The 24,834-nt window shown below is 37.5% G+C and overlaps 1 protein-coding gene and 1 pseudogene across 5 annotated transcripts in view; both read left to right on the top strand.

The window, feature by feature from the left end:
* Nucleotides 1–24,834, top strand: part of THUMPD2 (THUMP domain containing 2) — a 64,065-nt gene that overhangs the window by 35,608 nt on the left and 3,623 nt on the right. For 3 of the 5 annotated variants that reach the window (XM_037807314.1, XM_037807315.1, XM_037807316.1), the window contains 3 exons: nt 4,571–4,642; nt 5,114–5,228; nt 19,334–19,442. In XM_037807314.1, coding sequence (XP_037663242.1) covers nt 4,571–4,642; nt 5,114–5,228; nt 19,334–19,442 — 296 coding nt within the window. Of the gene's footprint in view, nt 1–4,570; nt 4,643–5,113; nt 5,229–10,027; nt 10,186–19,333; nt 19,443–24,834 lie in introns of those variants that run through there. The other 2 variants (XM_037807317.1, XM_037807318.1) reach the window with 2 other exon arrangements.
* Nucleotides 10,563–12,208, top strand: LOC119512566 (annotated as a pseudogene).

Here is a 24,834-nt window from a genome sequence, read left to right on the forward strand (position 1 = left end):
GAAGCCCTTATGTCTTTCATTGAAATGTTGATCTGTCTCCTCTAGCAATGCTGTTTCATTAGGTGTGTGTTCTGATTCTTCTGCCTATTTGTGCTTCTAGATACTCAGCATCCCTTTCCTGTTAGATGGGCCATTATTTTTCTTTGCTGGCTTATTGGTACTCGAGTGTGGTTAGTGAAGTATTTTAAATGATAGGAAGCCTATAAATGGTAAAAAGCAAAAGGATCTCTGTTGCCTATGGGCTTGGGTATAAGGCCAACTGTCAGCTTCTGTTGAGACACTTGGAGGAAACTTGTTTCCTGGGCTCGCTATAAGCCTACAGATTTCTGAAGACCAACATCTTCCCTGGACCCATTGGTTCTCCCCTTTGGATTTCAGTGCTGTTCTCCAGTCACTTTCCCAGTCCACAGGAAGGGGACCCCACACCAGTTCTTTCTTCTGGGACCCCAGCAGAGCCCAGGGCTTCTCTTAGCTCCAGGTACCTGTAGGGCTGAACATTAGTTTTCTCAGGTGAAGTAAATAGTTTGGAGTAGAGGAAGGGGGAGCTATGTTCGGGTTCCCACGTTCCCAGAATCCATGATTTCCTTTTTTTTACATTTAAATCTTTAATCCATATCCATTTGGAATTTATTTTAGTGTAAGGAAAAAGGTGTGGTTTCAATTATTTTTTTTCCAAACTGCCAGTGATTTTACCCCAGTTTATATTTAAATATAAATGTATATAATCACCTACATATTTGAAATGTTACTTTTATCTTGATCTGAAAATGCAGAAAAGTCAAAAGTAAATTATCAAAAAGATTCAAAGCTGTAATGCTCAGTAACACTTTTCCTTACTATAAATGTGCGCTGCTAGGACCAAGAGTAGGAAATGTTTCTCTAAATGTGGCCACGAGCAAAGGAGGTCTCTTAGGGCACGTGAGGGTTCTTTTGGAGGGAATGCAGTGATGACCCACAGTGTAAATGATCCCAGAATCCAGCCTTGACCTGTCCCCACTTTGGGTCTTTTTACCCAGAACAGTGTGCTTACAGCTCAACATTGGATAGGCCAGTGCCACAAAAATGAAATTTAAAAATATTAAGAATAGGGAGGTTAGTTATTGTTCATGCTTACTATAAAGTCTTTGCCTTCCTACATATCATAAGAGTTAAGGGGGAAAAAAAGTCACACTCCATAAATCTTAATTGGTGTTAAAAGTATAGAGAAGTAAATACTCTTATCTCTGCTTGTATACACAAAGGTCGTGGCTAGAAAAGTCCAAATGTAAATTAGAGTTAAAGATATTTAAGGTCAGAACCACTGCATTGAACATAGATCACTGGGAAGGAAGAGCATGGTATTTGATACATTTTAAGCACTTATTAAAAATTAGTTCTCATACCATAATTAATTTTAAACAAAATTACCATTTAAATTATTGTTCCTTATGTTATTTACTCCTCCTTCATAGGGGCTTCTGTTATTGGGTGGATCCTTATATTGGCCTTAGAGTTTAGTGCCAAGAGAAAGTTTTTCTCTCCTGAAGAACATTTTGTTTCCTTCCATTAGGTACCACGTGGCTCTGACTGACACCTGACTGTCCACTCAGGACTGTATCTTCTGTAGCCATATCAAGTAATGGATGTTTTCCGCCCATACCTCATGTACTGTTGGGCCTGGAGGTGGGGTAGGTGTCCTGTTTGCTCTTCATTACACCTTTTGAATCACTGTTTCCTCTCTTCTGCCCAAAACTTCTCAGTGCATTTGAAGCACTTGTCATCTACAGATATCCTTGTCATTCCTATAAAAGTGTGGCCATTATTCCTGTGATTCTTTGTGATCTCACTATCCACGCAGTAGCCTCAACACTTAGTGCCTTAAATTCTCCAACTCTAAGGAGCTGCCTTAGTCACGTCCTAGACCGTGTCATTCTGATAAGGGCATCCCTTCCAAAGCTCTCAATTTCAAGAACCTTGTTCTTAACCACCATCTTAATTCCTATTCACTTCCTCTAGCACCCTAATGTAATTCTTTTACCCCACAAGGATCACCAGTCATTGACACTGTTCCTCATCCCCCATTCATAGCTTAGATTTTATCTTCTAGCATTATAAATCATCCCCTCACCTACACTTTTAATTCTTCTGCTTCTTATTTCACTTAAACATTAGAAACAGAAGAGAACTTTAACATTCTTTCATAACCTAATCTACCAATCTATCTAAATCTATGCCTCTGTATTTTTCCTTATCATCATTACAATAAAGGACCAGCTCCAGTGCCCACCTACAGGATCATTCCCTCTTGCCTACTTAAGGACTTTTCTCTCTCTGTAGTCATTCCCTTTAGCAGCTACACTTGCTGTAATATTATAGAAATTTAAAAAATAAAAATAAAAACTCTCTTGAACCCACATCCTCCTTCAGCTGTTACCTCCTTTATCTGTCTTCCTTTATGGCAGAACTCTTGAAATAGTTGTCTGTGTCTTCTGTCTCTACTTCATGTCATCTCATTCTCCCTTGTACACACTTCATCAAGCCAGTTCTCCATTGAAATTGCTCTTGTCAGAATCAGCGATTGCCTCTGTTTAGCCAGGTCTATTAGGCAATCCTCAGTCCTCATCTTACATGACCTTTTATAACCTTAACACCGTGATAACATTCCTAAACAGTGTTTTTCACTATTTTTTTTTGGGAACACTGTTCTCCCCAGTTTCTCCTCCTATATCAGTATGTGCTGCTTCTTAATATGCGTTGCTGGATCTTCATCTTCCAAACAGCTATACTTTGGGGAGCACCAGGGTCCAATCCATAGACTTCTCATTTTTAACTTCTCTTGCTTCCTAAGTGAGCTGTCCAGTCCTAATGCTTTGAATACAATTTTAAACTGCCTAATACTGGTTGTTCCCAAATTTATATCTGCAGCCTCAATCTCTTCCTGAACTCCAGGCACATAAATCCAACAATTCACTTGACATCCATACTTGGAAGTCTAATAGGTATCTCAAATTTAACATGTCCAGAGCTGTACCCAAACTATCCCTCAAAGCATCTCCTTCCTGACTCTTCCTATTCAGTCACAGGCAACTCTGTTCTTCCAAGTTGCTCAGGTCAAAAGCTTCAGTCATCCCAGACTGTTCTCTGTCTTTCACACTCCACATTCATCGACATATGCTGTTGGTTCCATATTTAAAATATATCCAGAATCCAATCTTCCTCACCACTTCCACCAATACCACTCCAATTCAAGGCACCATCTTCTCTTGCCTGGACCCCCTAACCAGCCTTCCAGTTTACACTCTTTCCCTTCTATGGTCTGTCCTCCACAGAGCAGCCTGAGAGATCCCTTGAAAATGTGACATCATGTTATATCTCTGCTCAAAACCCTCCGTTAGTTTCCCATCTCCTTCAGAAAAGAATCCAGACTTCTTACAGTACCTACAATATTTAACATGTGATCCCTAGAGTGGGAGTAATTAGTTTTTCCTCCAAATTTCCTGTTCTCTTCCCTGATACGGTAAGGTTACAGTTCCCTGGCCCTTTGAAATTGTGTGTGGCCACGTGACTTGTATGGTTTAGCCAGTCAGTTGTTGGTGGAAGTGATGCTTGTCACTTAGCAGTGGCAGCTTTAAGAACCAGTGCACAGTTGATTCTGCTTTCTTTCCCCACCACAGTGATAGCAGTGCTCTAGGTGGTGGCAGTTTGATCCTTATGGTTTCCAGAGTGAGGAGCAGAGGCTCCAGATAACTCACTGTGGGCATATAGGCTGAGCTATACTGTTGTTGCTGTTTTTAATTAATTTTATTTATACACACCTTGTATCCACCAAACATATACCCCCTCCCCTACATCCCTGGGTAACCTCTAATCTACTTTCTATCTCTCTGGATTTGCTACTTCTAGACATACCCTATAAGTGACATCATACAATATTTGTCCTTATATGTCTCATTTCACTCTGATGTTTTTAAGGTTCTTCCATGTTGCATCATGTCTTAGAAATTCATTCTTCTTATGGCCAAATAATATACTATTATATATATATATACACACACATACACACAACACATTTTGTTTATCCATTCATCTGTTGTTGGACACTTGTCTTCAGCTGTGGCAACTGTGAATAATGCTGCTATGAACATTGGTGAACAAGTATCTGTTTGAGACCGTTTTCACTTTCTTTGAGATTATACCTATGGGCAGAATTGCCCTGTCCTGTGGTATTTCTGTATTTAACATTTTGGAGGAACCACCACATGTTGCTACAGGTTTCTTTAAACCTCTACTTTTGGAGATTGTTACTACATGCAGCATATCCAGCCCAAATTGATGGAATAACCCAGCTCTTTCTCTACTGTTACCAGCTCCATTTTCCTTCTCACTCATTTTGCTTTGCCTGCACTGGCCTACTTGCTAGTCTTCAAGCATGCCAAGCCTCCTACAGTCTTAGGGCTTTACCTGAAATTCCTATTAAAGTGTAAAAAGGAAATTTCATTCTTGAAATGTTGATTCTTCAAGTTTTAGGTTTCTTTTATAAAACCTGTTAGGGGAAATTTAATAATACCTCCATCAATATTTCTGTCTATAGGCTGGTGCATTTGTTTTAGACCCAATGTGTGGATTTGGAACAATACTGTTGGAAGCTGCTAAAGAATGGCCAGTAAGTTCAAAATTTGATAAGGCAATATGTGTGTGTGTGTGTTAACAATTATTTACAAGTGGATTGTCTATTGAGGAGGATTATTTTTAATTATATGAGTTACTATTTACTGTAGTCCAAATACATAATGAAGGATTAATTATACTACTATGTTATTCCTTTAAATATTGTGATAAATTTAGAAAATTGTGAGAGAATTCCAATACTTAGTCACAATCTAGATTATACAAAGTCCCAAATTCTTTAACCTTTGTAATTGTAAAGTATTAACAGATTTTAAAATTTTAACAAAACTTTTAAGTTTTTCCTAAATATTACTTTAAAAGAATCCTCTAAATTTGTTTTAACCTAAATTAACAAATCTATTAATTTTATTTTCACCATTTAAGAAAATGCAAGTAGATTTTCTTAACTACATAAAATAGCTAATAGTTTTATTTATATTTGAAATACGACTTTCTTTCCCCCTAGGATGTGTATTATGTGGGTGCTGATGTCAGTGACTCACAGCTACTAGGTGCATGTGACAACCTGAAAGCTTCAGGCCTGAAGGATAAAATTGAGTTACTTAAAGTCTCTGTTATAGGTAAGATATTAAAAATACAAAATTTTGGAATAATGACTGTGTAAATATATATGGAATCATAATATAAAACACTTTCCATATGTAAAGGTTTCATTGTTTATACCCTGTTTTATCTGTGGGACTAATATCATTTTACCTTCAGTATTATAATTGGAACTCTTTATTTTTCAAAAGATTCATTATTGGGGAACAGCACTTAAATAGTTTTTCTAAGCATTTAAATATAAGCATGCCTTTTTAAGATTTATTTAATGCATCTGAACCATTTCTTATATCGTAACCATGGATCATTTAATCTGTGCACAAAATAAAGACAACAGTATAGTCATACTAGAAACTTTGAACTTCTTTCAGATAACTATATGAAATGTTCTGAATCATCTCACCTCCCCAGTGCTCCACATTGGACATCTTGTAGCATAAAAGAGATGAGTAACTAACCATCCTGGTCTGCTAAACCACATCTTTCATAAAACTGGGAAAGTGCAGGATAATTGGTCATTCTGAGATGGAAAACATTATCCCTTATTTACTGAGGGGAATCAGCAGTGACAACTGGGACTAGGAATCAAGTCTAATGAATCCAATCAAAATAATATTTCCCCAAGAGTCACGGTATTTAGACAATTTTAGAGACCACTCATATCTTTGTTTCTTTTTCCTTATTACACCCTTCCCCCTAAAAAATTTAGGACTTTTAATTCCCTAATTAAAAGAGAAAATTGTACTCCTTTGGCACTGAATAGGTAGTAGATAGGTCCTGGTTTTGAACCTTTAATCAAGGGAAACAGAATATTGTTTAAAAAGTCTTTTGTTTATTGCAGTGAAAAGGTAAGAAAGATGAGTTTCTATGGGAAGAAAATATTATAATTTTTCTGTAAAGCATAATAAAGCAGCTCTAGAGAAGAAATTATATGTTGAATGAAATCTCATAGTTGTTTGCTGCCAATGACTATTTTTTAACCTTTTTCTTCAAGGTTTTTAATAGGACTTGGTGCATAAGACACAAGTTTCTAGAGCAAACTGAGGGTTATTAGTTTGAAATCAGGCTTTCATGAACCCTTACTACTTTAAGTGTTATTTTTTGAGATCTTTAAGGAAACTGAAATCGCTTCCTAAGCTGTTCCAGGGCAGTGGTTTTTTCCAAAGCAACTTAGAGGCATGAGGAAGAGTACTGAGTTGTCAGGATTTGAACTCACTACCAACTCCACTTTTATCTGTTTTTATTTTTTGGCATTTTTCCATAAAATTTTACTTTCAAAACAAAAGCACTCCACTGTTTAAAAAGAAAAGGAGGTGATTCTTTAGGACACCAGGAAGCCAAATAAATAAAGCCTAGTTTTTTAAAGGCTCATTCTGCCATTTTAAGAATGGACAGTGCTGGAGCAAGGATGGACACAAAGACTAGTTAGTCTACAATCCAAGTAAGAAATGATGGCACTTGGTCCCAAGTTATATTCACAGAGGTGTTGAGAACTCAGATTCTGTATATCTTTTGAAGGAAGAGCCAACAGGATTTGTTGATGGATTGAATATGGGTTCAGGAGAAGCAATAAGAGAGACTGTAAGCTTCCTGCTTGGGCAGCTATAGGATAGAGTTGCCATTTACTGAATCAGGGAAGACATGGGGGTGAGGGCAGGAAACAAGTTTGAGTTTTTGGATCTAAGTTGCACATGATTTTTAGACACTGAGTGAAGATGATGTCAAATTAGTAGCTGGATATACAAGTCTGAAGTTTAGGGGAGAGGTTGGACATCCCAGTAAAGATAGTATTTCGATCCATGAGATTACTAAAGAAAGAGTATAAATAGAGACGAGAAAGAGGCCTGAGCCCTGGAGCACTTGGATGCTTAGAGTTCACGAAAATGAGGATCTCATTAAGAAATAGTCAGTGATGTAAGAGAATATACATTCTGGAAGGTGTTCTAGAATCCAGGAAGCAACAGGGAACAACTGTCAGATGCTGCCACTTGAGACCACTGGTGATTGAGGTTGTCAGGGCTCTTTGCATGGAGCAGCAGGAGCAAAGGCCTGCCTGGAGTGGGTTCTGGAAACAGTGGGAGGAGAAAACTTCAAGAGATGGTTGGTATAGATAATTCCCTTGAGCAGTTTGACTGCTGAGGGGAGCAGAGATATGGGACAGTAACATAGAGGAGGGGAGAGTGAAGGTCAAGCAGAGGTTAAAGATAGAAATTAGAATTTAATTTTTTTAAAGTACATGTTTGTATGCTAAAGGGAATGATAAAATAGAAAGAAACAAGACGATGCAGGAGAGAGGAGGATTGCTTGTCTGATACACTTGATGTCCTTGAAGAGATGGGATCTAGTAGACAAGTGGCACAGTGTTCACTCCTGGGAAGTGGGGAAGGCAGAGTGGATAGAACACGTGCAGGTAGGTGTGTTATGGTGTATGTGACATCATAATGTATCATGTATTCTGGTTTGTCAGAATTAAGTCCTAAAAGTAGAAGTGTGAGTCAAAATGTGTATACATTTACCTCTAGAAAAGTTGTGGGCCTTAGTGCACATTTCCCTAAACCTTTGTTGACACTGGATATTATCATTTTTATTACAATTCTTAAATCTTTTAAAATTTGATAGGTGAAATTGTTTAAAATCACCTTCCTTTGATTGCTAATAAGATAAAACTTCTTTCACAGTATGCCATTTGTGAATATTCTTTTGTGAGTTGTTTTCAGGGTAACTTTCTGGAGGAAGAAGTAAAACTCCTGTTACATCACAACCTCTTAAAATTAAATTTCATTCTAGCAAGATAGCTAACAGAGCTAATATTAACTGTTAATAATTAGTTAATTAATTAGTTAATAATTAGTCTTTCATTGCATATCTCACCTTTATAGGTGGATGTTCTAGCTAAAGTGTGGATTTCTTTCTTCAATATATTTTTACTTCTAAGAGCTCTAATTATAAATACCATTTAGACTGAGACCCATGAATCCCTTATTCAACCTTGACAAGCTTGAGGATCTTACCCCTTTTCTGTAGTATTTAGGAGCAGGCACAGACTTTAGACAAATCCTGGCTCCACTACTGTTTATTCACTGTGTGGCCTTCAGTGAAGTACTGACCCTCTGGGTATTTTTTCGTCTACAGTATGAAGGTAGTAATACCTGTTTCATGGGGTCACAGTTGGGCTTTTTTACACAGTCATATAAAGCACAGTGCCTGGCACATGGCATGAATTAAAGACCTTTGTGGGCATGAGTCCTGTCTAGGAAGTTAGTACTCTGAATCATGATTTGTGTTTCTGCAAAATCATTGCCTTCATTCTCTTTGAGTGCTTTAATACCTTTACTTTTTATACTTTTTTTAGTAACATTCACTTTATTCTATAACTGCTAGTATGAAAGTTGTTCATTTAACTTGAAATTAATCATCAAGTTTTAATCATCATAATTTGGAATAAATGAACATTATTGCAAGCTATCTTAAGACATAATTAATGCCTCATTGTTTAAGCATTTTTTTAAAAAGCCTACATATATATTTATAGGCTCTCCATAATGTGATTGCATTTTCTTTCATGCCACTGTGTGTTTTCCTCTACTACCTATCCAGCCTCTGGTGTTTCAGCCAGGTGTTTTGTGGCCTGGGCCTTATATTCTGCTAGATTCATCAGGCTGCCAGGCTGCCCGTTGAGGAATGCAGGAAATGATATACATATGTATATGTAAGAAATAGGAGATAACCTTACAATAGAGAGTCGTCTGTACTCTTATTACAGTAAGCTTGTTCATTGTTTGGTAATACTTCTTTAGTACAATAAACTCGACAGTAATAAGTTTTTAAAAATGCGTACTTTTTCATACTAAATTTCAGTTTCTCAAGAAAGCTGATGATGAACATATAACTTGCATAAAATGTTTGTTGATATTTACCATTCACTTTGAGTGCCATGGTGATATCACTGACCGAATGAAACCAGAGGACGTAAATCTGTCTGGAGAAGCATCTAGCATTTACTTTAAAACTTGGTAGTTATTTTAAGACTGAGCCCAAAGACAGCTATTTATAACATGCAGCTGAGGAAAATGCATTTAACTATGATTCTGTGAAGCATGACTTTTCTTTTAGATCAAATGTCTATCCTTTAAATTAATTGTGCTCATTTTGAAGCTGTAGCTGTTAATATGTTGGCTCCACTAGCAGAAGACCTTTTCAGACAGATAAATGTTGTCCGTATTGTGTTAGTGTCATTAGAGGCTGCAAAAAGAAGATTCAGTTAAGTCAGTTCCAACAGTGGTTCAGCTTTTTTTTTATTTCCAATTCATGGAAATTTAGGAAGTTGATTCACTCTTGTGAATGCTATTTTAAATTCAGTTTAAAAGTTCAGCATTGCATGTATGCCTGTTTAACACATTGATTGGGGGAACCACATAATGGTAAAAACATTTTTACTAAAGAATCCTATGGGGCAGAAATGTGCTTGGAATTTGATGTGGTACCCACATAATTCATAATTACATCAAGTAATCTGTGATGTTCTGTCAATTGAAATAGAAACTTAAGGTATCAAAATAATCAAGATTTTTTTTTTTTACTTTTTAAATGTACACAGAGTAACTGAACTGTAAAATATTTGTGATGAAGATGATTGGGTGCAAAAAATTTGGTGTGTTTGCACACACTTTCTCTCTTTGCTTACCCATTATCAGTTGGATTTTAAGATCTTTGAGCCTTTTAAAGAACTACTTTGTAAATCAGCCAAAGTATGTACTACAAGGATGCTAAACATTTTTGTAAACAGGTTGCCTAATTCTGGTTGCATTTTGTTCAGAATCCACTGGAAATCTAATCAAAGTATGCAACAAACAGAGCACCAAAAAACTGTAGCTTCTGAATTTTTGGGTGAATTGCAGTTATTAAAAACAAAACTTGCAAGAAGACAACATTGGAATCTATCCCTAAAAACACCAAGGAAGAACTGAACAAATTAAAATGGTGAGAGTTCAATAATGTACAAGATTTAATTTTGAAATTCTGTAAATGCACTTTGGATAGCTTATGGGATGACTTTTTTGGTGGCTCTCTTCATTTTAATTGGATAAATGTCTGTTGTATAATGGAATGGGATGAAATTGAGAAGACCTTTGATTTTCAAGCATCTGGATTTGCTGAAGCGGTTAGAAAAATGATAGAGGCAACTTATTTGAGTTTTGTATTGTGAATGGAGAGACTAGCAACTGGAGGCCTGAAATATTTATAGTTTCCATATGAAAGAAATAGAATTGAGGATCTCCTCCACTTAACAGAATTTGTTCTGTGCTCTGCAGCTGTAGAAAATGTCATTTCTCAAATAAAAATATTATGGTCTCCGGGACACTTGGGTCCGATCCTTGCCCAGAGCCGGAGTCTGAGCAGATGTGAGCTGAGAGTTCAGAATGACTTCCCTCTTGACGTACATGTTTAAAAATCTTCCCACTACATCAAAATGTGCCCTCAGATTTTCCATCAGACCTCTGAGCTGTTCCTCTTGGCTACAAGCTGCCCAAGCTGTCCAGACCAAATCGAATAAGACCTTGGCCAAACCCAACATAAGGAATATCAAGGTGATAGATGGTGTTCGCACTCCATTTTTGCTGTCAGGCACTTCATATAACAACCTGATGCCACATGATTTGGCTAGAGCAGCACTTACGGGATTGCTGCATCGGACCAGTGTCCCAAAGAAAACTATTGATTATATCATCTTTGGTACAGTGATTCAGGAGGTGAAAACAAGCAATGTGGCCAGAGAGGCTGCCCTCGGAGCCGGCTTCTCTGAGAAGACTCCTTCCCACACCATCATCATGGCCTGCATCTCTGCCAACCAAGCCATGACCACAGGTGTCGGCTTAATTGCTTCTGGCCAGTGTGACGTGGTCATGGCCGGTGGTATGGAGTTAATGTCCGACGTCTCTATTCGTCATTCAAGGAAAATGAGGAAAAGGATGCTCAATTTCAGTAAGGCCAAGACTCGGGGTCAGCACCTGTCTTTAATCTCTCAATTCAGATTGAATAATCTATCACCCGAGCTCCCCGCCATGGCAGAGTTCTCCACCAGCAAGACCATGGGCTGCTCCACAGACCAACTGGCTGCTGCCTTTGCTGAGTACGCTCTGCGGTCCCACAGTCTGTCCAAGAAGGCACAGGATGAAGGGCTCCTGTCAGACGTGCCCTTCAAAGTGCCAGGAAAAGATACAGTTACCAAAGATAATGGTATTCGTCCTTCCTACCTGGAGCAGATGGCCAAGCTGAGGCCCGCATTCATTAAGCCCTATGGCACGCTGACAGTTGCAAATTCTTCATTCCTAACTGACAGCACCTGTGCAATGCTCATGATGGCTGAGGAAAAGGCTGTGGCCATGGGGTACAAGCCCATGGCCTATCTGAGGGATTTTGTTTATGTATCTCAGGATCCAAAAGATCAACTTTTACTTGGACCAAGATATGCTACTCCAAAAGTTCTAGAGAGAGCAGGATTAACAATGAATGATCTTGATGCTTTTGAATTTCATGAAGTTTTCTCTGGTCAGATTTTGGCTAATTTTAAAGCCATGGATTCTGATTGGTTTCCACAAAACTACATGGGCAGAAAAACCAAGGTTGGACTGCCTCCCCTGGAGAAGTTTAATACCTGGGTGGATTGCTGTCCCTGGGGCACCTGTTTGGAGCCACCGGCTGCCGGTTGGTCATAGCAGCTGCTAACAGGTTATGGAAGGAAGGAGGCCAGTACAGCCTAGTGGCTGTCTGTATGGCCAGAGGGCAGGGCCATGCTATGATAGAGGAAGCTTATCCAAAATAATAAATCAAGAAGAGGTGACCTGAAATTTTTGTGAAACACTCACACTAGGCAATGCCATTTCAATGCATTACTAAGTGACATCTGTAGCTCCCAGCTTCTCTTAAGAAAGCAAAATTTGTGGCCTTCTGTTAAATATTTTCCAGTTAAGCCTTGCCAGTGTTCTTAGCTTTTCAATAATCATGGCTTACTGCTCTTTCAGGGATTTCTTAGTCACCAGAATCTTACCCATTGATACATTCAAGCTTCTCCTCCTCCTCCTCCTTCTTCTTCTTCTTTTTTTTTTTTTTCCCTCTTATTTTCATTAATGACTAAATGAGCAGTTGCAATTTGGGAAAGAAGTTGGCTGAGATTTGGAATCATCTTTTATAACATTTGCAAATTATACTCAGTCCTATTTGTGTCCTAAAGATAAGTGTTTTCTATAAAATACAAACCAATGTGCCTAAATTAACTTAATATAGAAAGATAATTCAGAATCTAAACCACACTGAAAACTAACAGTAAATGTATAGCTCCATAAATATCATCTCAGTCAACTTTAATAAAGTGGAGATATATAAGAGAAAAAAAAAATTATGGTCTACAGAGAAGAGTTTATTAACCAGAAAATGAAACTTTAAAGAAGTTTGCAGGCAGTTTTATGAACAAATTAAAAATGAAAAGTCCATATATTTAAAAAAAAAAACTAATCCTTTAGAAAAATGTGAGTAATGACAGGGTATTAGAAACTGATAAGTCTAAGAAACTGATCAGATATGAATATATGCCACAAATACTTATTTTGCTTGCTAGTTTTTGATGTTTGAATCAATATTTTAAGTTTATTTTATTTTTTGAAAATATTTCACTTTTGGAAATAGTTTTCACATTTAACTCTTTTATAAGTCTACCACAATAAGCCAATTTGTTGGATAATAAATATTTCAAAAAGTATGAAATTTTAATTATATTTAGTCCCTCAGAGGTGTACCTGTTTGGATTATGTATATTTAAGACTAATTGAAATGGACCTCTGGATTAAGGTAGCAGATTAGAATCTCATTTTAAAATGAGAAAAGAAGAGTAAAAGTAGAAGGGAAAAAAATTGACCAGCTGCAGCCAAACAAAGAAGGGGCAAAATACGGCCACCAAGAAGAGAAACAGAAAGTTACAGAGCCATAGCCAATAGAATAATGGCATTTATAAGGCTCTGGTGCAAAGTGTGACCCAAGCATATTATGCCCAAACAAGTTCTCACTGTAGTACAGAGACATTTTCACATTTGAAAAGGTTCAGGCAACAATTCATCAAGCCCTTTTGAAATAAGAATTTTAGTAAAATCCAGACATTTGACAGACAGATCCACTGAGGAATGGAGAAAGCCAAGACAAAATGATTGGTAAGGATTGGATCCATTTAAAACTAATTCTGAACTATGAAGATTACAGTTACAGAACAGAATATGGATGTCAGACCTGCACAATGGAAATTAATACCAAAGCAGAAAGTACAAGCAAAGGAAATAGGAGGAAAGGTAGTCCAACTTTATAAAAGTCCTCAAATCTTCTTAGTCGTTTGTCTAATTATAAACAAAAACATCTTGGAAGCCCTTGAATATCTAACAGAAGAAAATATCTTTGGGCTATCATCCTGTATTTCAATCAGTTCTTACCCATTTTTCTCCTGGAAGGAGGTAGGAATAGGGCAGCACTTTTCTTTTGTTCATAATGCACCAGTATTTTAAAACTCAGATACATTTTTCAATTCTTGAATCATCCCTCAAAGACGTAAAAAGATGATTTTTACTTGTTTGTTTTGAACTATATGTTTCTATTTCAGAATCTTATCTCCTTAGTTACAAGCATATTGTTCAAATTACTAAATGCTTTGAACTGCCTGTGAAAGATTTTACTGTATTCTCTGTTTTTAGTCAAGTGCTCATGGCTTTAGGAGCTTTTGCACCAGAAACTGGAGGTGGAACCAACAATCTGTTTTAACCAGCCCTTCATTTGATTTGACACAAGCTAAAGTAGGGTGGTGCTGAGTATTACCATTTCTAAAAGGTCTAAGTAATACCAATGCTACTTACTTGGGGACCACACTTTGAGAACCACTGCTGGAGGAAGGACGAGTGGGAAAGGCCCACCCAGAACTGGTTGTCCTGCCTCAGCCTTTGAGTAGCTGGGATAAGGAAGTTCTGTATTCTCTGGAGCTTCTTGGAAGGAATCTGACCCACCAGTTGTCCACCTGGCTGTCCTCTCCCTGTAGATATCAGAGAGGACACTGTAAATAATTATCACAGTAATAGCTAACATTTATTGAATGCTAACCATGTGTCAGATATGCTTTATATTATTTCATCAACTTTACTTCTGAGATAGGTGCTGTTGTCCCATTTTACAGAAGAGGAGACTGAAGCAATAATTTCCCCAAGTCCCATAACTAGTAAGAGGCAGAACCAAACTCAGGCTGTCAGGCTCCAGAGCCTGTACTCAACCACACCAACAAAAGTTCACATTATTTTGTGCTCTTTGGGAAGATGATACTGCTTAGGTTTTGGAATTTTTTTTAATTATTCTCTTCCAGTGTGAAGTGTTTATCCCTCTAACTCCCAAAATTATTTAGGCAGTTTAGCAAATAATACAATAAATAGTAAGAAAGTTACAGATAAAAATGGACACCAGCCAAAAGGAAAAAAGTTGTTACCAGACTGGGACAAATTAGGCTTTTAGTTGCCTACCACCTAATTCGTGTGTGGGTCCCTATGTTTATTGTTTTTGTAAGGTATAAGAAAGACTTGGGATTAAACTCATAAATTTACTGCCCAGTTCCTCATATATGTAAAACATTTGACAACTATAATTTCCTTCATTTTCTATTCAGTGTCTACAATATTGAAAAAATTGAAATAGTATTCAAACGGATGTGTCCTATATCAACACCCAAAACTAAGTGCATAACGTTAAACCTAGGCAGGAAACTTTTTTTCCCCCCAAGATGTTTTAAGATATTTTCCTGGTACTTTATTTCCTAATAATGTATTCTTCTTTCTTCTAATCTTAGGTAAGGGTTAGAATTAGGAGGCATCTAACAAGTGGTCAGACTTCACTTTCTTGATAAAGATTTGTTTTGTTTTCAAATTTCCTGCCAATGAAAATTGATGTGGTATCTAGTTCCTCTTGTTATAGTAAAGACTAAGTTTTTTTAATATTTCTAAAAGAATTAGGTACTATTCATAGTGAAAATTGGGGCATCTTCTATGTAATGAATATTTAACTTTATTTAAACAATAGGTAAGAAAAAATGAGTAGAAAGTGGAAAGAATAATCAGAAAAGGTAGATTCAAAAAAAAAAAAAAAACCCAGGAGCGGCTGCGGTTAAGACAGTGAGAACCGCGCAGTGAAGCACGGCAGGAGCGGGCTGTACCAACGTCTCGGTGTCTGGCATGGAGGATAGCCCGCTACTGATTGTCTCGGGGCCAGCGGGGCAGAGGGGAGCCAAAAGGAGAAAGAAACTGCCCCCCTTGCAGCCATCTCCCTGGTGGGCAGGGGACGCTCCTGCCTGGGCCTGACCCACAGCCCAGAGCCTTGCCAAGAAACCCAGTGTGATGGGGAGTTTTTCCTATAGCACCGCACACACACCACAATATTGGCCGTGGACAGTGGCCTCTGGTGCACCCACAGCTGGTTGTCCCAGAGCTGGGAAGGTGGAGCAGTGTGAGGAGGGGGAGATTAACAGACCCCATTCAGCCATCTTTGCAGCAGGCTGAGAGTGCCCCTGCATGGCCCGGCGGCCCAGGACTTCCCTGGCAGGCCAGTGCACACTTGTGACGTGGCACAGCCTTCCCTCAGCGGAGGTCCTGGAAGAGCACGGCTGAGGGGGAGATATGCTCAGAAATCCCAGGGACCCTACTCAAAGGCCGGGGACTTGTGAGTCAGCAGCAGAGACAATCTGAGGCAAGACTGAAATGAAGGCTTAGACTCTTACAACAGCCTTAAACCTCTAGAAACACCTGGGAGGTTTGATTATTAAAGCTCCCCTGCCTCCCTAACCACCTAGACACATGCCCCACATTCAGGGTGGACAGCACGAACAACACACCCAAACTTACTGCACCAATTGAACCCCACAAGAATCAGATCCCCACACACCACAAAGACAAAGTTGGGGAGAACTGACTTGAGGGGAATAGGAGACTCGCAGACGCCATCTCCTGATTAGTTAGAGAAAGTGTACACCACCAAGCTGTAGATCTGACAAATTAGAGATCAGTATTTTTTATATCCGGAAAGAACCCTATCAAGGAAAGCAAATGCCAAGAGGCCAAAAACAACAGAAAATCTTAAAACATATGATAAAACCAGACAAAATGGAGAACCCAAACCCAAACACCCAAATCAAAAGATCAGAAGAGACAGAGTACTTGGTGCAATTAATCAAAGAATTAAGGACAAACAACAAGAGCATGGCACAGGATATAAAGGACATGAAGAAGAGCATGACACAGGATATAAAGGACATAAAGAAGACCCTAGAAGAGCATAAAGAAGAAATTGCAAGAGTAAATAAAAAAATAGAAGATCTTATGGAAATAAAAGAAACTGTTGGCCAAATTGAAAACACTCTGGATACTCATAATACAAGATTAGAGGAAGCTGAACAACTCAGCGTCCTCAAGGACCACAGAACGGAAGATGAAAGAACAAAAGAAAGAATGGGGAAAAAAATCAAAAAAATCGAAATGGATCTCAGGGATACGGTAGATAAAATAAAATGTCCAAATTTAAGACTCATTGGTGTCCCAGAAGAGGAAGAGAAGGGTAAAGGTCTAGAAAGAGTATTCAAAGAAATTGTTGGGGAAAACTTCCCAAACTTTCTACACAGTATAAATACACAAAGCATAAATGCCCAGCGAACTCCAAATAGAATAAATCCAAATACACCCACTCCAAGACGTATTCTGATCAGACTGCCAAATACTGAAGAGAAGGAGCAAGTTCTGAAAGCAGCAAGAGAAAAGCAATTCACCACATACAAAGGAAACAACATAAGACTAAGTTGTGACTACTCAGCAGTCACTGTGGAGGTGAGAAGGCAGTGGCATGACATATTTAAAATTCTGAGAGAGAAAAATTTCCAACCAAGAATACTTTATCCAGCAAAACTCTCCTTCAAATTTGAGGGAGAGCTTAGATTTTTCCCAAACAAATGCTGAGAGATTTTGCTAATAAAAGACCTGCCCTACTTCATATACTAAAGGGAGCCCTACCCACAGAGAAACAGAGAAAGGAGAGAGAGATATAGAGAAATTTAACAGACATATATAGAACATTACATCCCAAATCACCAGGACACACATTCTTTTCTAGTGATCATGGATCTTTCTCCAGAATAGACCATAAGCTGGGACATAAAACAAGCCTCAATAAATTTAAAAAAAAAATTGAATTTATTCAAAGCACATTCTCTGACCACAGTGGAATACAAATAAAAGTCAATAACCCTGAGACTTAAAAAATTCACAAACAACTGAAGGGTAAAAATGAGGGAGTGATGAAAACATTCCCAGGCAATCAAAAGCTGAGGGACTTCATCACCAGTAGATCAGTCCTATAAGAAATGCTAAAGGAAATTGAGCAGGTGGAAAGGAAAGGACATTAAACAATTGACTGAAACCACATGAAGAAATAAAGATTTCCAGTACAGATCACATGGTAAATATAAATACCAATACTACTGTATTTTTTATTTGTAACTTCTACTATTTACTTCCTACAGGATCTGAAATACATAAATGGTAATGATAAATCAGTGGTTTTGGACTCAATGTAAAATATATAATTTTTGACGAGAATTACTTAAAAGTGGGGGAATGGAGGAGTATAGGAACATAGTTTACTTGTCCTATTGAAGTTAAGTTGGTATCAAAGAAAAACAAGATTGTTATAGATTTAAGAGGTTAAATTTAACCCCCACAGTAAATACAAAGAAAGTATCAGAGACCATACAGATGAAAAGTAGAGTATGGGTTACAAGAAGTGGGGGAAGGGGCAATGGGGAGTTAAGAAATGAATGTAGACTTGCTGTTTGGGGTGAAGGGAAATTTCTAGTAATGGATGGTGGGAAGGTGATAGCATTGCAACATTCTAAATGTGATTAATCCCACTAATGGAATCCTAGGGAGGGGTTGGAATGGGAAGATTTAGGCTGTATATATGTTTCCACAATTGAGGAAAAAAAAAAGTCTAAATAGACAATGACAATTAAATGCCAAGGATGATCCTGGATGGGATCTGAGAATGGAGGAGAGGAGGCTTAAAGGGACACAGTGGGGACATAAGAAAGGAAAAAAAGGAAATATAGAATGTAAGCTTTCTATCAATGTTGAATTTCTTGAACTTCTTAGCTGCGCTTAATGGAATTGCATAAAAGAATGTTCTTGTTCATGGGAAATGTATATGTGAATTATAATGTTCAGAAGACAGAGCAATAGATGATGGATGATAGGGAGGGAGGGAAAGAAAGAAACAGTGTGATAGGATATTAAAGTTGGTGAATCGGGGTATCGGGAGGGGGGTCAGGGTATGCTGGAGTTCTGTGTATGGTATTTGTATTTTTGCAACTGTTTCTTTAAGTTTGAATTTATTTCAAAATTTAAAAAAAATAATAAGGAAAACACATAACCTAAAATAAAAAAAAAAAAAGATTGGATCTATTACCTTATGATAATCTAATTTTTGAAAGAAATGAGATAAAGAAATTTATATTTAATCAACATTTAATTTTGTTCATTGATAATATTCATTGTGTTAATTGTGGCCTTTTTTCTAGTCTTATTACTTGAGTAGATGTTCTTAACCCTTTTGAATCACCTTTAAAAATGTAATGAAAGCTGTGGATTCTCTCCATTAAACAAGTAGATTTACATACATGCATAATTTTATATGACTGATAAAAGTAAAATGAAAGTTGTAGAAAATAATTTTGTATAAGGTTTTAATAGCTTAAATGTTTTCTTCCTGGATATGGCAACTTTCTAATCAGAAAACATGTTTAGAAGTTTTAACTTATATCATAATTTTATCATATCTGATTAAAAAAATAATTTTCAAAGAACAATACAATAATTATACCATTTAATTCTGCAGAGATTCTGAAAACAATTCAGAATCTTTTAATTCCTTAGAAACAGTATTAGCAATTCTAAAGTTTATATTATACAGAACTGTACTTCAAAATTGTGTACTTCAGTTTTCACATTATTTGAGTTACAGATATTTGAATTTATTGTAATGAGATTCTCTGATTTCTGTATTTCAGAATTGCCATTGCCTTCAGAAAGTGTTGATATTATTATTTCTGACATTCCATTTGGGAAAAAGTTTAAGTTAGGAAAAGACATCAAAAACATTCTGCAGGAAATGGAAAGGTAAGTTATTGAGTTTATCTCCATAATTTTGAATTATTGGGGCATTTTAATCAAAATTTATCATAGCTCTTCAGCTAAGGTTTGATTGAGTTGTAGTAATTTCCCAGAGTTTTTGTAGCTTAATTTTCTAAAGGTTTCAAATTAGAAGTATGTATTTGAAATAGTTATTCTAGATCATTTTATGCTACAAGTTTTCTTCAGAATAATTTTTTATTCTTGTTTGAAATTTGAATACCTACTGTGTTTTAGTCACTGTGCTAGGTTACCTACATAGTTATTTCTAATCCTCACAAAAACCCTGCCTGGTGTGTGTTATCCCCTACTTAGTACAGATAAGAAACTGAGGCCCAGAGAGGTTACCTCTCTCAAAATCCCACAGCTACCAAACTATAAGAAAAGTCACATTAATAACATTCAGTAATATACAGTGGATAGTACCTTCAGTATAGGTTTTGAAATGAAAATGAAATGAAATTATTGAAAAACTAGTAAATAACCTAGAATAACTGGGGGGAGACAAACGTGACTGTCCACTCATCAAACACCAACCTGAATTGGGAGGAATGACTGAGATTGCAGCATAAAATCTGTAAGTAAAAACTGCGGACCCAAGCTGAGAGCCAAGAGCCCCTCCCTCATGGAAGCCTTGCGGTGCTAGAGAGCAGCACTCTCCGAACAAGCTAGTGTACCTCAGCCCAGCTCCAACTGGGATTTTAATGTTAACTGCTCAATACAGACTGAATCCCCAACAAGCAGACAGAGGCTTTTGGTGACGACCGACTTGGGAGAGTCAGGGGAGCCCAGAGGATCACGTGCTATCTCTGGCTGATGGGTGGATCTGGGAGCTTTCTGTCCCTTTCTCTCTCGCTCAACCTGGGCAGCTCAGAGGAGAAAGCCTCAGCTATTTTCAGCTCGCAGGTCTTCGCAGTAGAGAAAGCCTCAGCCATTTTCAAATCTCAGCACTCTGAGTCAGAGAAACAGAGAATCTATTTATATGCAAATGACCCCTCTGAAGGGGGCATAGCTGCCCAAGAGGAAAGGGAGGGACCCAGCTCTACTACCTGCCTTACCAGAACCAGACCCCAAAGCCTGGGGGAGGAGAGCCATGGGCCACACCCCCTTACACCAGCCCTGACAGGGGCACCTGCTGGGCAGAAAAACACAGGGTGTGTCAATCCTCAAAGAAAAACCATCAAGGAAACTGGACACTGAATATTTCCTCCTGTGGCCTGAGCCTGTTCTCTAGGAAAACCTGATTGTGGTAGCCTAGAAGGTCAGATGCCTGGACAACAAAAAACTACAACCTACACTAGGAAAAACAAAGTTATGGCCCAGTCAAAGGAACAAACTTACACTTCAACTAAGATACAGGAATTTAAACAACTAATGCTAAATCAATTCAAAAAGTTTAGAGAAGATATGGCAAAAGAGATAAAGGCTATAAAGAAAACACTGGGCATACATAAGGCAGAAATCAAAAGCTCAAAAAAACAACCAGCAGAATCTATGGAAATGAAAGGCACAACACGAGACAAAAGACACAGTGGAAACATTCAACAGAAGATCTCAAGAGGCAGAAGAAAACATTCAGGAACCGGAGAACAAAACACCTGAAAGCCTACACGCAAAGGAGCAGTTGAAGAAAAGAATGAAAAAATATGAGCAACGTCTCTGGGAACTTAAGGATGAAATGAAATGCAAGAATGTATGTTATCATTGGTGTCCCAGAAGAAGAGAAGGGAAAAGGGGCAGAAGCAATAATAGAGGAAGTAATCAATGAAAATTTCCCATCTGTTACGAAAGACATAAAAGTATGGATCCCAGAAGCGCAGCGTACTCCAAACAATAGATCTGAATAGGCCTACTCCAAGACACTTAATATCAGATTATCAAACATCAAAGACAAAAAGAGAATCCTGAAAGCAGCAAGAGAAAAGCGATCCATCACATACAAAGGAAGCTTAATAAGACTATGTGCGGACCTCTCAGCAGAAACCATGGAGGCAAGAAGGAAGTGGTGTGATATATTTAAGATACTGAAAGAGAAAAACTGCCAACCAAGAATCCTATATCCAGCAAAACTGTCATTCAAATATGAGGGAGAGATCAAAATATTTTCCAACAAACAGACAATGAGAGACTTTGTGAACAAGACACCCACCCTACTAAAGGGAGCTCTACAGAGTGATAGAAGACAGGAGTGAAGTTTGGAACACAGTTTTTTGGGGAGATGGTAACACAGCAAGATACGTACACTGAACAAAGATAACTATGAATATAGTTGAGAGAGGAGGGTTGGGAGCATGTGGGACACCAGAAGAAAGGAGGAAAGATAAAGACTGGGTCTGTAACTCGGTAAAATCTCGAGTGTTCAACAATTGTGATAAAATGTACAAATATGTTCTTTCACGAGGGAAAACAAGCGAATGTCAACTTTGCAAGATATTAAAAATGAGGCATTGGGGGAGGGATGCAATCAACATAAAGTAGAGACTGTAAGTAACAGAATTATTTTATTATGCTCCCTTTAATGTAACAAAGGTAAATATGCAGATAAGGGGGGATAGGGGAGGGGTGTGAGACACTTGATATTGGTGGTGTTCTCTGACTCTTTATTCTACTTTGATTTAAGGTTATCTTTTCTTTTGCTGCTTCCTAGCTGTCATTTTTTTTTCTTCCTCCTTTTTTTCTTTTGCCTCTTTACCTTCTTTGACTCTCCCTCCTGTCTTGTGGAAGAAATGTAGATGCCCTTATATAGATAGTGGTGAGGGTGATGAACACATAAATATGTGACTATACAGGGAAGCATCAGTTGTTTACTTAGGTTGGAATGTATGGCATGTGAACAAAACCATCTTAAAAAAAAAAAAATCGGTTGATGATGAAACCTTGAGGGCAATATACTGAGTGAAATAAGCCAGACACATAAGGACAAATGTTGCAGGGTCTCACTTATAGGAACTAATTATAATATGTAAACTCATAGACATGAAATATAAGGTTCCAAGGTATAGAACGAGGCAAATAATGGGGAGTGTTGCTTAGTATGAGCAGAATGTTCAACTAGGATGAACTTAAATGTTTGGAAATGAACAGAGGTGTTGGTAGCAAGATGTGAGAATAACTAACAGTGCTGAAAGGTGTGTAAAAATGGTGGAAAGGGTGAGCTCAGAGTCATGTATGTCACCAGAAGGAAAGTTGGAGGTCAAAAGACGGGAATGTATAACACTGAATCCTGTGGTGGGCAATGTCTGTGATTAACTGCACAAATATTAGAAATCTCTTTCATGAACCAGAACAAATGTATGACACTATAGCTAGAAGCTAATAATAGAGAGGCATATAGGGAAAAAATATATACCTATTGCAAACTATATACTACAGTTAGTCGTATTTCAGTGTTCATTCATAAACAGTAACAAATGTACTATACCAATACTATGAGTCAACAGTGGAGGGGGGTTGGTTAGGGATATGGGAGGATTCGAGTTTCCTTTTCTTTTTCTTTTTCTTCTTTCGCTCTATTTCTTGTCTGGAGTAATGAGGGTACTGGAGGCAATTGATTGTCCACTTTGGATCTTTGGATAATCATAGGTATGTGAACAATCTCAATAAAAATTAAAAACTAAAAAAAAAGAATGTAGGCTTTGGGGCCAGACTACCTGGTTTCCAGTCTTAGCTTTGTCACTTAATAGTTCTCCAGCCATAGGTATTTGCTTGGCCATTTTCCTCATCTTATGAATAGTACTTACCTCATAGTGTTCTGAGGATTCGGTGGAGTTAAAGCGCCTAGAGCAATGCCTGGTACCTAGAAACTGCTCAGTAACCTCTCTCGTGGTTGCTTAGTGTTTGCCACTTCAAGTCATTTGGGGAAGTAGATGGGGATATGTAAGTACACATAACTTTTATCCTGATGGTATACCAATAGTTTAAGGCTTTAGATTGAAAATGGGAGAGGGAATTGTTAGGAAAAATCAGAAAAAAAATACAAGAGGTCAGTAAACCTGTTCTCAGTAGGAAGTGGAAATAGTTTGTCCTGTATGCAGTGTAGAATTGGATCCTTCAAGGAAGAGCAAGCAGTCACAGTTAGAGATTGTCAGATAGGCAGATGATTGCTCTGGTGGATGAGCTATGCACTCTCAGCGCAATGTTTCCCCCTTGGATTTGTGGAAGCATTAACCATTTCATGAGTATAAAGCATTGTGAGAAATTCAGAAGTATGCTCTTTGAGCTTTCTTCTCAAATATTACCATGTAAAACATATGAGCAGAGTTAAAAATTCAGCCAGCTCAGCTTGAAGGAAGGAGAAGTCATTGGACTACATCACATTTTATGCATACAGGTCTTCATTAAGTATTTGAGTAAACAGTAAACCAAAGACATGTTCAAGGAACAATGAATACACCACCCTGCCTGGAGCAGAAGTTTGTGGTAAAGAATATGACCTAAGGAGTTCCATGGTCAAATAATTTGGGGTTATTTGTATAGTCTACTCCTAGTCTTGCAGGTTCACATGTAAAACAGAAATAAATTCATTTTATGTTGTTGATACAGAGTTTACACAACTAATTGACCACAGAATTTTTTTCCAAGAAATAATATCTCAACTAGTGTTGAGAGGAATACAATTTTGGAATGTTTCTGTATATCTGAATAGCTTCCTTAGTGTGAAATTAAGTGTACATGGAAAGATACCTAAAAGTGTGACACTCACCAAAAATATTAGAGTGGCAGGATTTCAGGTGATTGCTAACTCTTTATTATTTTCTCCATCATTTGAAAAAAAATTAAAATAAATCAGTGTATGTCCTGGGCATCTTTCCATATATATTACACAAAGAGACACCCATTTACAATTTCACATAAATAGAATCACCTTAATTTATTGTATTGTGACCTACTTTTTTTTATCGAACAATGTATCATGAATCTTTCAACTCAGTTATAATGTACTTATAATTTTCAATGTTTACCATAGTATTATGTTATATCTATGTACAATTATGTAACATAATGGATGAACATTTTAGGTAGTTCCCAATTTTTCATTTTTGTAAAGGACAGTGCTGTGAACATCCTTGTACTGGCAGCTTTTCAAACTTACTATATGACCAAGTTACTTAAAACCATAGTGCCTCAGTTTCTCCATCTGAAAAATGGGGGTGCTAATAGGGCATACTTGAAAGGATAGTTCTGAAGATCAAATGATACAAAGTATTTAAACAGTGCCTGGCACATAAATGCTCAAATATTGGCTGTCATCCCCATTATTATCCCTATTCTTCTTCTACATTATTATGTTTCCTTTGGATAAATTCCTAGAAGAATATATGCACATTTCATATATTGTCTCCAAAAAAAGCTATATAAATTTCCATGTTCATGAGTACCT

Source organism: Choloepus didactylus, chromosome 17, assembly GCF_015220235.1.
Source record: "Choloepus didactylus isolate mChoDid1 chromosome 17, mChoDid1.pri, whole genome shotgun sequence".
Classification (NCBI taxonomy): domain Eukaryota; kingdom Metazoa; phylum Chordata; class Mammalia; order Pilosa; family Megalonychidae; genus Choloepus; species Choloepus didactylus.